Genomic DNA, 13,379 nt, shown 5'->3' with positions numbered 1-13,379 from the left:
CTTAATTGGAAAATTAACTTATCCACCATCTACCAAACCTCATTGGTGCCAGATACGTTGTGTTTTACTCTACTGTAAACATTTGCAGTGCCACTACTGATTCTCCTCTATCCACTCTGGTCGAGACTTCCTCAAAATATTCCAATAAATTTTAATCAATGAGAGTTTATTGTCATGTACATAAGTATAGGCCCAATGAAAGTCTTTCTTGCTGCAGCTTCCCAGATGCATAAAACACACTAACAACAATTTACGTATCAGTCGTACACAAGAGAAAAACAAAAGAAAGAGAGAAGAAAATAAATAATAAGTAATAAATACTCACAGTTGGCCAGTCATGAAAAAATATGTTGTGTTAATAGAGCAGAGAGATTTTTGGTGGCCTTGTAGAGGCATTACGATTTGGATGAGAGGGGGATGTTCAAGAGCCTGATAACTGCTGATAAAAACTGTTCTTGAACCTCGTGTTGCCAGATCACCAGCTTCTGCACCATCTACCTGAAGGTAGCAGTGAGATGGGAGCATGAACAGGGTGAAGGGAGTCTTGTGCCACGTTGGCTGCTTTCTTGAGGCAGCGCCTCATGTAGATTTCTTTGAAGGAAATGAGGTTTGTACCCATCATAAACAATTTCCCTTTTATATTTTAACAATTGACTTCAATAGACATCAGGCAAATTGCTATGCCATCAGTGCTCAGTGAGGGATTACTTTAGGAGGAATGTGAGAAGCACTGCACTAGCTCAATAGTTACTTTCTTTAGGATCTGAAGGAGCTATGCGCCCAGATTAGAGGCTTAGCAGCCTTTGACCCCCATCAGTTTTCCTCCTAGTATTTCCCAAATTGATGTTGATGCTAATTTATTCTTCCCCAGAGTTATAATATTATTGGGAAGATCCCGTCATCTTCTCCTATAAATGTCGATGCAAAACCTCTGCCATTTCCTCGTTCCTCATTTCTATTTCCTCAGCCCTGTTCTCCAAGCAACCATGTGCACTTCAACCTTTTTTTCTGCATGTTTACAGAAGCACATTGCCTGTTCTTATATTCCTCACTAGTTCACCTTCATATATTATTTTCTTTTTTTTTAACTCCCTTTGCTGGTCTCTGAATTTATCCCAGATTTGGGTCCATCACTGACCTTTGCTTGCTTACATGATTTCTCTTTCAACTTAACATCCTCTTTAACTTCTTTGGTTAACAACAATTGGTTTAGCCCTCCCTTAAAATCTTTAATCTTGACTTGGATATAATTTTGCTAAGAGTCAAGAAATACCTCCTGAAATGCCTGCTACCGCTTGCCTGCTGTCTCTCTTATTGATCTATCTGCCCAGTCCACATTAATCAACTTTATTCTCCTTCTTCTGGAAATCCCTTTAAGTTAACACGGTTATTTCCAACTCACGTTTAACTGTCTCAAACAGAATACAAAATTCTATCATGTGAAGCTTGCTATTTCTCAGGGGAATTTTTACCCTGGGGTATTTTACCATACCTGCCTCATTAATCAATACCAGATCCAAGATCTCTGGTTGGCTTCAGAAAATATTCTTTAACTGCTCAGAATGTCCACACAGAGTCCGCAAATGAGAGTTTTAAAAACTAAATGTGGGAGATTATTAATTTTCGGAGCGTGTGGTCTGCTGTGAAAAGTAATTCTCGCTGTATTTTTCCCCTTTTTGGATAAAAAAAATTGATTGGTGAAATACTGTATTGCCTAAAAACAGCAAAAGTACATAATGTTTCATGAAAAAGAGGACAGCGTGCCCACAAATGCAGACCCAACTTTGACCCGTTAGTGTTTTGGAAGTTTCTTCAGATATTTTACTGGTGGGTAATTAGCCACTGTAAATTACTTCCAGTGAAAAGAATTCAAGGAAAGTTGATGAGCATGTCCGAAAGAGAATAAACAGTGTGTTAAAGGGAAAGAGAGGGAGGAGAATGGGACTAATGGAACTGTCATGGGGTGAATGGGCTCAGTGCCCTTTACCAGTACAGAAACAAGTTTATATTATTAATCGTCATTATTACTAAAAGAATGCAGAAGGAATAGCTAAGTTCAAAATGTTAATAAAACTGTTGGCTTTCCTTTGTTACAGATTTTTGATTAAGGCTGATGTGTCATCAGCTTATTGGCAACTGTGTCAGTAAAATTTGCAGTTATTGGTCAATTATCTTAAACTTTTAAGGCGAGCACGTTGCATTCAGCTCTGCCACCTTCTCTGTCCCAGCTGTCCAGCTGCAGCCAGTGATTAACATCATGGTGCGTGAATTGCTACTGTTGCCCTGACAGTAATTCGAGCAATTTGATTTAATTTTGAGATACAGCACGGTAACAGGCCCTTCCAGCCCATGTGCCTGTGCCACCCAAATACACCAATTAACTATGTTTTTGGAGGGGGGGAACACCCAGAGGAAACCCATGCAGATACAGGGAGAACGTGCAACCTCCTGACAGAGTGCACTAGATTTGATCTTGGGTCACTGGTGCTGTAACAGCATCACACAAACCGTTATGATAAGCATGCCGCCCATACGCAAGTCATCCCATAAGAGATTACTTTTAGACCTAAACTGTCAATGAGGGAATTGAAACTTTTATCATTGCCCACTCCAGGACTCCCCCATCGACACTGCATGGGTTAAATACAGAGTAGAATTTTGAATGAGATTTTTAAAAATCCAGTTATAAAGATACGAATCACAGAGAAGGAACAAAACACTTCAGGATGAAAAAGAATGGCTATAAGTTGTCACATTGAAATCTAAAACTCAAAAAAGAAATTTAACTGGTCTAGAAAAGAATGATCAGAAAATACGAGATAAATAAAAAAGCTTCTCGACTTACCTTAAAAACAAATAGGTGATGTGGTAGAAGAGAATGGCTCAGATTCCTAAAAGCTATGGTGAATTATAGGAAAAGCAAAGTTCCTTCTGAGTAAGGATGTGACTAAAGCCTTCCTGGAAACAACAGGGAAGATTTCACCTGCAATAATGACTAAATCCAATGTTTTGAATAAAATTGGTGAGCTCATGGTAGAAATTAATTTATGGGCATTACCCAATAAGATGACTGAGGGATGGCTGGATTACAAAACATTTCTGGTCACAAAATATTCAGGAGTTTTGGGCATGCAAACAAGGAGGGGCAGGGATGTTGATCCAAGAGGCTCAGAAGTTAAAATTGATATTGGGGATGATACAAATAGATCAAGTAAAAGATGGGAGCTACAATTTCACTGGAGCTAAACTACAGAGCTACAAATAAGATCGATCGTGTGGTTGTAACAAATTAGAGAAATGTGCCGTTTCAGCAAGAATTCAACTAAGCAAAGAATGATTGCAGTCAAATAATTAAAGTGGAAAAGAAGAGGCACTTCCACAATGCAGCCAGATCAGTATGATTTCAGTCACATAAGAACAAAGATACAAAAGAACAAAGCAAAGTGAGACAAGAAGATAGCGTGAAGGGGTGGAGCAACTAGGTAGGCACACAATGAACTTAATTAGGTTTCACTCCTAATGTGAGGGAAAACAAAGATACCAGACTAGAATAAGAATACCAGCAAGTTAAAAAAAGGAATGAGCCCAGATAAATTGGAATTAAACATTTGCACTTAGTAATGTGGATACAATGGAAAATGTCAGGAGATAAACTAGAGGACAAATTAGGCATATTTCAGACAAGGAATCAACAGAAACAAGATTCCTTCATTGTTGTGACAAATTGATATTAAAATAATACATGTGGCTCATCTGCACAAATAACCCAGCAGATAATCAAACAGAATAAGAGAGAAAGTAAAATCGAGAAAAGTAAAGTTTCGGTTCCTTGCACCCCTGACTAAATGTTGGACATCTGGCCCTTTTTTTAACGTTTGGGAAGCAACAAAAATGGCCAAGTTTTGAAATGTAATGATCAAGTTGGATTCCAGACAATTCAAAGGTGCCTATAGCACAGGCCATCTGTGCAAATAAATGCTACCAATTTTTCAATTATTGTAATTTAAAGCTTCTCAAAGAATTTTATCCCAATTCAGATATTTTGAAGTGTAATCATCTCAAAATTATAGGAATGAAGAGTTAATTTGCTCACAGCAGGTTCCAACAAATAGCAATATGATGTTGATTTAGGGAGAATCCACTGGCTTTCACTTCTCTACCTACTTCAGAATTGTGCCACTTGAGAAGCAGAGCTCCCAACCTATCATCAGAAAATCAACCTGCAATATTGATCTCACCAACAAACAACGTCAAAATATACCAAGTCTCTTCATAGGAACATTATCTTATAAAACTTATTACTAGAAGATACAAGGGAGATGACCAAAAACTTTTTCAGAGAGGAAAGACTGATAGAGACGGAGAGGTGAAGGAAGGAAATGGCAGCTGAAGGTAAGGTTGCCTATGGTTTGGGATGATCCAGAGGCCAGAACTGGAGCCCAGATATCTTGGAGTGATGTAGGGCTTGACAGAAGTAGCAAAGGGTGAGACCAAAGAAAGCCCCAAAACAAAAGAGAGGATTTTAATCTAGAGGTGTGTGGATAAGCAATCCACATACTTGCATCTCTGACAGGATTTAAACACACAGCCTTCCTCTTCACGATTGCACACAACACCAACTGACCCACAAGGATCAGAACATCTAAAGTGAACTGCAAATAAAGAGTGGCGGGAGGAGGAGATGGAGGGCAAGAATCAATGTAAATTATCCTCAGTGAGGGTGGGCTTGTGAGAGAATAGGTAAGACTACAAACAAAATGCTACCACTGGCACTGCTCTGAGAGATTGCACAGAATCATTGGGCTAAAGAGCCCCCTTTTATAGCACAAGAAGATATTAAATAATACATTTCATTGAATAAAAGAAGTTGGCCAAAGGATCAAAACCAGTAGAGTAGCTGCTCATGGAAAATCTTTGTATTGGCAGAACACCATTCTCAAGGATAGAACATAGAACACTACAGGCCTTTCAGCCCTTGATGTTGTGCTGACCCATATATTTCCTCAAAAGAAAAAGTACTAAACCCTCCCTACCCCGTAACCCTCTATTTTTCTTCCATCCATGTCCCTGCCTAAGCGTCTTTTAAATGCCCCTAATGTTTCAGCCTCCACCACCATCTCCAGCAATGCATTACAGGCACCCACAACTCATTGCATAGAAAAATAATCCCTGATGTCTCCCTTAAGCTTCCTTCCCTTCACTTTGTACATATGTCCTCTGGGGTTTGCTATTCCTGCCCTGAGAAACAGGCATTGGCTGTCCACCCAATCTGTCTTTCATAATCTTGTAATTTCCTCTCATCCTTCAAACAGTAAAGTCCCAGCTCTGTCAACCTTGCCTGATAAGACTTACTTTCCAATCCAGGTAACATCTCCTCTGCACCCTCTCCATAGCTTCCTATAATGAGGTGACCAGAACTTAGTGTGGTCTCACCAGAGATTTGTAGAGTTGCAATATGACCTCTCAACTCTTGAATTCAATCCCCCTATTAATGAAGCCCAGCATCCCATAGGCCTTCTTAAATATCCTATCAACATGTGAGGAAACCTTGAGGGACGTATGGATTTGGACCCCAAAGTCCCTCTGGTCATCCACACTTTTAAGTAACAGACCATTAACCCTGTCCTTCAAAAGTGCATCGCCTCACACTTATCCGGACTGAACTCCATCTGCCATTTTTCCACCCAACTCTGCATCCTGTCAATATTTTCCTGTCACCTTTGACAACCTTCAGCTCCATCCATTTCAGTCCACGAGCCTGTGCCACCCAATTAACCTCCATCCCCCGGTACAGTGGGAGGAAATCCACGGTGACACGAGGAAGAACAAACAAACTCCTTACAGACAACATCGAATTCTAACTCCGGTCCCGGTTGTTACCACTCTGATCCAAAGACGGGGGTACAAGAAAGTAGCCCCATTTCACTAAAACCACAATGGTTAGGATCTTCCTAGATAGGACAGAGTTATTCATATAATAGATTTATTACATATATATTGAAATAATAGAAATTATCAAAATGACACAATGATTTTGCGTTTTTAAAAGTGTTAAAAATAATACCTTTTAAAAATCAAAAAGTATAACTATTTAAAAAGTAAAATTGAATGTTTAGGGAAGGGATAAGAGGTGATTTGTTTACTGTCCATTCACTGTACGTGCACAATACAAAACAAATCTCATCTACACTGCCCCTGAAGAGAACATTGGTCAATTTTTCTGGACACACGTCCAACAGGGAGTCCAAAGTATGGGTTGGGTAAAGGTTCCTTTTATTACACTTTGATTGGTCCATCCCAGGGTCTCTCAGATCTTCACCAAAGAGTAGGATTTAAGTCTGTGCAAGGTCCAAAATGCCACAAATGGTCTGAGTGACTGAATAGATTTATTCAGATAATAGGTTTATCCACCCAATGAGTCAGTAGCATTAAAAATAATCCTCTCCATATGCTCAGGCCTACACTGTTCAGTCAGAAGAAAGCAACTCATAACAATTATAATCATAAGTTGGCCCAAGTTGATTAATATGATTGATGTGTTCTTTTTGCCTTAATTTTGGACACCCCTACTCTATCAGGCTTGATGGCAAATAAGAATCTTTCCCCAAACACTCTCACATAATAAGGATTTCCAAATTAATGGTCCTCTTCATAGCCCTATCAATTAGAGAATGGATTAAATAGAGAATAAATCTCTCTCTCCTCTACCCTGTTGGTGGGTCCTAATTCAGACACAGAATAAGGCCAGATAAGTGATGTGTTCTCGGAATGATCCTGCCATATCCCCTGCCCATCTCCACCAAAAGATGAATTGAACTTGTCAGAATCATTCCACAGATTTAAAACCTCACATGTCATAAATCCTGAATAATTGCAAAAATACTCAGGGAAAAGGAGCTTATCCTGACACATTCGTTTGTTTTACTCATACATATTTTGGCTGAAATGATCTTTGCAGTGAGAAAGAGGAAAAATTGGGTCTGAGGAGCTAATGATGGTGTGCAACTCTGCACCAGCCTGCCTCAGAATGGGTTAGTTGAATAAGGTTGGCATCCAAAATGGAGGTGGATTCCACCCACTTGTGAACACATTAGCACCAGATTTTCCATTATGGCACCAGTTGGATTCCTTTCTAACCCTTTTTATAGTAAAAGGCCTAAATTCTGAATTGCGCGGGGTTTAAGTTTATCTGGATTTTCCGGATTCTCAGGCAGTACTTTTAAAATTCAAATTTAAGGAGAATAAAGAAGAGATGATCAGAAAATTTTAAAGAGTTTATTAACCAAAAAATTTTTTGACATAACATACAAATTTTAAAAAACCAAATAAATATTTATTTGTTCATTTCCATGACTTCTGTGCATTTGTGGAATTTCTGCAAAAGCCTGCTAAATTTAAACAGTTTGAGAGTTTTTGAGAAGTCTGGATTCACGGGGGGAGGGTGGTCAGGATTTCTGGCATTTGGATATTTGGACTTTATTGTATTATCTTTTATCTTTCTCATTTGGCAATTTACTTATTAGTATATTTACATAACCAGTTAGTTGTAGCAAGCAAGAATTTCAGTACTTTTCTACATTGAACGTATGTGTATGACAGTAACCTCTCATCATTATCACAAGACATGAGGCACAATAGATAGGGATCAGTAAGGAAGGTAAGGTTAAGGGGGAGAGGAATAGTCCCGCCCCCCTCCTCCTCTGATTTTCATCCCTCTTAGTTCAGTCCAAAATAGCCGGAGAAACTCAGCAGGTCATACACTGCTCTTTATGCAGTAAAGATACATAACCAACATTTCAGACCTGAGTCTTTCGTCAAGGTATGGGTAAAAAGCACCTGATGAAGGGCTCAGATCCCAAATCTTTGCTACGAAAAGAACGCTGTGTGATCTGCTGAGAGTCTCCAGTAGTTTTGTGTATTGAACTACAATCACAGCTTCTGCAGACCTCTTGTTTAACATAATTTATCTTGTTATCACATGCCTGCACTAATCTTGATACCTTTTTGATCTAAAAATCAACCTACGAGCCAAGTCAAGGAAACACAAGCTTGTTCCATTTCTCAAAGAAAATGGAAGAAATATAGACCCAGAAAATGGTGGAAATGTCAACAGGTCATTTAGCATCTGTGGGAAGTGAGGGTTAACGGAAACATGTGCTCTTTTTCTCTTTCCACAGATACCGCCTGAGCTGCAGTATTTTCTGTTAGCCCTTCCGATTTCCAGTATTTTCATTCACTGATGAAAGGAAGGTGGTGCAAATAGAACACATCCTTCGCAGCCCATGGTCACTGCTGCCATATCGGAAAGGAAAAATGTCAGGAGAAACGAAAGGAAAAGAAATCAAACAAAGTCATCTTATTTTACTGTCAACCCAGAGGGCATTATGGGTACTTTTGAATAGGTAAAGTTCTTTTATTTTCATATGCATAAATACACAAAATTTATTTACTTTTGTCTAATCCTAACCTCGTCCATTGCCCTCCATAGACACATGGAAATGAAGGAGATGGTGCAAGCAGCAGAGTTTCATTTTGACTTGGACATCATGCTTGGCACAGACACATGAACCAAAGGGTCTATTCCTGTGCTGGATTGTTCTATGCTCTATTCTGAGCCTCCTGTTTTCAGAGCCCAGCAGAACCAATGAGTGGAATTTCTGCAGAAAGGAATTTTAAAACATTCACTCTTTAAAATTGATTTTGTTACCAATGTCTGCATCTCTCAAGTAGTTAGATTTACATTTTCTTTTGAGAGGCTGGTATAATCTAAAGGTCACCCTGTGCATGGCAATCTTGGTTTGATCTGTGATTATCCAACCTGACCACTGACAAGACCACAATAGATTCAATTCAATTCCCATTGTTCCACAAGGATATCTCAGACAAGGCGAGCAATTTAATTAGTACACTGATTGAATGCAGTGCAGAGTTTGTCAGACCCTAAGTCAGTTTCTCTGTCCGGAGAAGCTAAACCTGCAAGGATAAGTGAAATGCAATCGGATGAAACAAAAACTCATAAAGCAGATTCAGTTGCCAACTGGGGTGCCCTTTGTAGAGCTCGTCGAAAGAACCAAAGACTTGTTGATCCAAACCAAGGCTTTTATTAGCAAAAGACAGGAGCTCTTCACAGGTGGCCGACCAGTCCGGAATGATCCGACCTGGCTAGGGACACAACCCTTTAAGGCCCAGACAATAGGTGTGGCTTAGCTCTCAGCCAATCGCTGTAAGCACAGTCTAGATACAGTAACTATATACACTATGTACATTGGTGATAGATCTGTACTATCACACCCTTTAGTCAGGCTCAGTCTCTGCTGGTTTCAAAACTCAGCCAAGGAGAACTTTGAAAACTAGAAGCCAGGCAGACAGATGTCTTACTACTGTTCTGACCATGGGGCATGAGGGCAAAATGTAGCTTTGCCAGTGATGTAACCTATGTTAGCAGAGTGTGCTGACATTCGAGGATGGGTATCATCAACCAGGGAAAGGTAACAGCGTTCCTGAACATGATGGCCTCGTTATTCCTTCAGGGAAGAAGGTAGGTGCTGGCACTCTACATTAGCAAAACTAAGGAACTGATTGTGGACTTCAGGAAGGGGAAACCAAAAGAACACAAACCAGTCCCCATACAAGGGGTCAACAGTAGAACTTCAAATTCCTGGGTACCATCATCTCTGAAGATCTATCCTGGGGCCTTCATGTTGACGTAATCATGAAGAAAGCTCACAGTGGCTATACTTTGCTAGGAGACTTAATATGTCACCAAAGACTCTTGCAAAGATCTACAGGTGTACCATGGAGAGCATTCTGACTGTCAGGTTTGGAGGTGCCAATGCATGAGACAGGAAAAAGCTACAGAGGTGAACTCGGCCAGCATGGGCACTGGTCTTCACTCCATCAAAGCCATCTGCAAGAGGCGGTGTCTCAAAAAAGCAGCCTCTATCCTCAAGAACCCTCACTACTCAGGCCATACCCTCTTCTCACTGCTACCATCAGGAAGGAGGCCCAGGAACCTGAAGACAAACACCCAGTGGCACAAAAACATCTTCAACCTGTCCGCCATCTGAATGGACAGTGAACCACAGACGCCACTTCATTTTTTATCTTCTTTTTCACTATAATTTAGAACAAATTTCGCAACGAATTTTGTGACATGTTCATGGCAAACTCTGATTCTGGTGGAGCTTTGGGGCTGATCAAACAGAAACTGTTGCCGATGCGGAGATAAGATGTGAGACTGTGAAGGAGAAAGAATCTGTTGTGCTGAGTTCCACAGCCTGTTCCCTTCAGTCACGTTAGGTTAAAGGTTCCATTAATGTCACGAAATACTACATTTAGAATCTAATATACATGAAATTCTTGAATTTTTGTCTTCTGTAAGGCAGACAGAGAGTTGCCACTTTGTCCAGCGTCCCTCACAGAAACTTACAGCACCTGGTACTTCAAGGATTGACTTTGTCCTGAGCCTTTTTAGCTTCCGAGATCAATCACAAGCATATTCAGGCAGATAGGTGCTGTTGGAACATTTGTCTGCCTCCAAATTTCACCCACCGTGGTGGCATCCTTTAATATTCTGTGCTCCTTTAATATTCTGTGGATTTCCTCCAGGACTCCCCAAACTGAATGCCCCACCTGAGGCAGGTTTGGATGGGGGCATTTGACCGGGAATGGGGCAGATATTTTTCAGCTTCCCATTGCTGCAAGCCGAGTTATTAAACTCCCCCAACATTATCGTTGTTTATATTGATGTAAAAGGGATGTTGGTAATAAGATCACAGCTTATTGTGGAAGCAGTGACATCAGACAACATATGCCCGCCAACCCCAGCCAGTTGCCCCTTGCTCCTTATAGATTCAGTCATCCAGCACAGAAGAGGCCCTTCAGCCCAATTTGTCCATACTGAAAGGAGGTTATCTCTTTGACTGCAAGACCCCCACTATTTGCACTGAGTAGGTCTCCCCTCGCCAGCATAGAAACATACTCTCTCTCTCTTGATTCAGGGTAAAAATTACCTGTCCAACTCTGGCCATATATTACCAGAACTTGTTATACTGCGGAGAGATCACCCATCTGTATGACACAGCGTCTGTTTGTCAAGAGTTTGTCTGTCCTTGCTGTTTAATGCACTTTCTTATTTGTATAGTGGCGAAGAATTGCTGTCAGACCTTACGCATGTAATACAAGCTCTGTACACTGGCGGAGAGGTGAACTATGTGTAACGCAAGCTCTGGTTTATGACTGGATTGGTTATCTGGAAGACCCTGGCCATTTAACACAAGTTCTATTCATCCAGTGAAGGGATTACTTGTCAGATCCTGGTACAATAGAGACGTTACCTGAAAGGCCCTGACTGTGTAATACAAGCCTTGTTGACCCAGGAGAGAAATGTCTGACAGACCCCGGGCAGTGGAACACCAACTCTGTTGACACAGTGGGAGAAAGTACCTGTCAGAAGATACCCCGGCCGCGTAATGAGAGCTGGCTTGCACCATTCAGAGCTGTGAATCACCTCCCTATTTACCACCTCACCCCAGACTTTAGTTTTACGTCGGACGAGGAAGTCTCTTAAATCGTAAAGCAAGTTTCACTCGAATCTCCTGGGTGTAGAAAGCTGAGAAATGAGTCCACCCTGATCATCGGACCAGGTTGTTCAGGAATCTCACTTTCTGCTTGGGCTTTTTTTTAGAGAGAAAGGAATATTTTGCCTAAAATGCAGTCCGAACGAACTCAGTCCCCCCAGACAATAAACAAGGCTCACTCATCATGTGAATCAGGGTGGTCCGGCAATACTGGACCACTGACCTCGGATCACGAAGTGAAACCGCCTTCTCCCCCGCAGGTTGGGTGGGATGAGTCGAATTCCTCGCTTACCTCTTTGCCGCTGTCGTTTCCTGCCTTGTCTGACCCTTCTGTGATCCAAGTCCATCTCATGTGGCGGTGCCCGGGGTCCGGCTCCACTCCCCGTGTAATCGCTCGAAATCCCATGCACACGCGCCGGGCCAATTTAGAAGGGCTGAAGCCCCGAATGCACGGCTCGGCCGCCTCTCGGTGGACACGCCGGCATCCCGGATTCGGCAGACTCGCTCTCTCAACACCTGCTGCTGCCTGACAGCGAGGGAAGCTGCCCCCTGCTCGAGGTACTCCTCGGGCAACGCTGAAGGAGCCCTTCCTCGCTCCCCGGGCTGCGCGGAAGGACGGAGTGTTGTGCTGACATGCCTCGTATCCTCCCACTGAAGTGTTTCAAACAAGTTTTACTGGTGTGTGGAGCCTGCAGAGAGAGAGAGAGAGAGAGAGGTGATGTTCAAATCACTCAATGCAAATAGAAGCCAATGGCCACGTCAATTACCCAGAAGAACGTGTCCCAATCAGGACCTGAGTGTGCAACAATAACCCAAACCCGCCGCGATGGACATTGAAGATGTTCAGACTAAACAAGACTTCACACGCAACAAGAACCTGGCGAAGTGTGGCCTTTATGACAACACGGAAGGAGATTGTGAGCCAAATCTCTGCTTATTTCATTCGAAATAAACGGAGTTATGTTTTAAATCAATTTATATAGGAGAACATTAAATTATTTTCGCTTTTTAAAAAAAAAACAGACTTCAGATGAATCTATTTGGCCAAAGAGAACAAAAAATTAACTTGGTAATAACAAAATAAAGTATTACTAGATACATTTTTCCCCTCATCCTTTCAAATGTTATAAATCTCCCATCCTCAGAACAATCTTCAATCCTCTTAATGCAAATCCTCAAGAATTAGTTATCCATTAAAAAGGGATAAGCCTATTTTAACATAAAGGCGTTTTTCTACATATTATACCCATTTCGTTACCAACATTATTCCACACCTCAATGATTCCAAATAACAGCTTAGAATTCCATTTGTACATAAAATCTTGGGGATCCATATCCCGATTGCATCGAATTCGACAAAAGCCCATTGGCAAAATAGGTTCTAATTCGAAGTCACCGAAGTGAATTAGAATTACTGATTTTTAACACTACTGTAAATACATTTATTTCAGTAATGTATAACTTACTTCAAGGCCCCCAAATTGGGGGGGGGGGGGCATCAATCAAGATTAAGATGGGAACTAGATTTAAATATACAAATAAGTTGTGTAGGAATAATGAGGTTAGTTCAATATAACTTTTCACATCAGTTATATTTGACTTCCGCAAAAAATTAAGTAGATGAAATCTTGCCGCATCAGATTTATGTTTTAGATGTTAGATCTGAGGCTGGAACCATTTTTCATTCAACTTGGCAATGTCCTAAAGTCTGACAATTTTGGTTAGGAGTGGGTAATTTTTGGGGGACGGATGACTGGGGTCAAATTCCCACAGGACCCAATGTTATTTTTACTGAGTTAT

General features: G+C 41.0%; 1 protein-coding gene across 3 annotated transcripts in view; it reads right to left on the bottom strand.

The window, feature by feature from the left end:
• Nucleotides 1–12,430, bottom strand: part of arhgef19 (Rho guanine nucleotide exchange factor (GEF) 19) — a 90,159-nt gene extending 77,729 nt beyond the window's left edge. For 2 of the 3 annotated variants that reach the window (XM_069918874.1, XM_069918873.1), the window contains exon 1: nt 11,872–12,430. In XM_069918874.1, the coding sequence (XP_069774975.1) occupies nt 11,872–11,926 (55 nt within the window). In that variant the 5' untranslated portion in view covers nt 11,927–12,430. The remainder of the gene's footprint in view (nt 1–11,871) is intronic. The other variant, XM_069918872.1, reaches the window with a different exon arrangement.
• Nucleotides 12,431–13,379: the final 949 nt, after the last annotated feature.

Source organism: Narcine bancroftii, chromosome 2 (assembly GCF_036971445.1).
Source record: "Narcine bancroftii isolate sNarBan1 chromosome 2, sNarBan1.hap1, whole genome shotgun sequence".
NCBI lineage: Eukaryota > Metazoa > Chordata > Chondrichthyes > Torpediniformes > Narcinidae > Narcine > Narcine bancroftii.
This window is presented reverse-complemented; position numbering and strand designations above follow the sequence as displayed.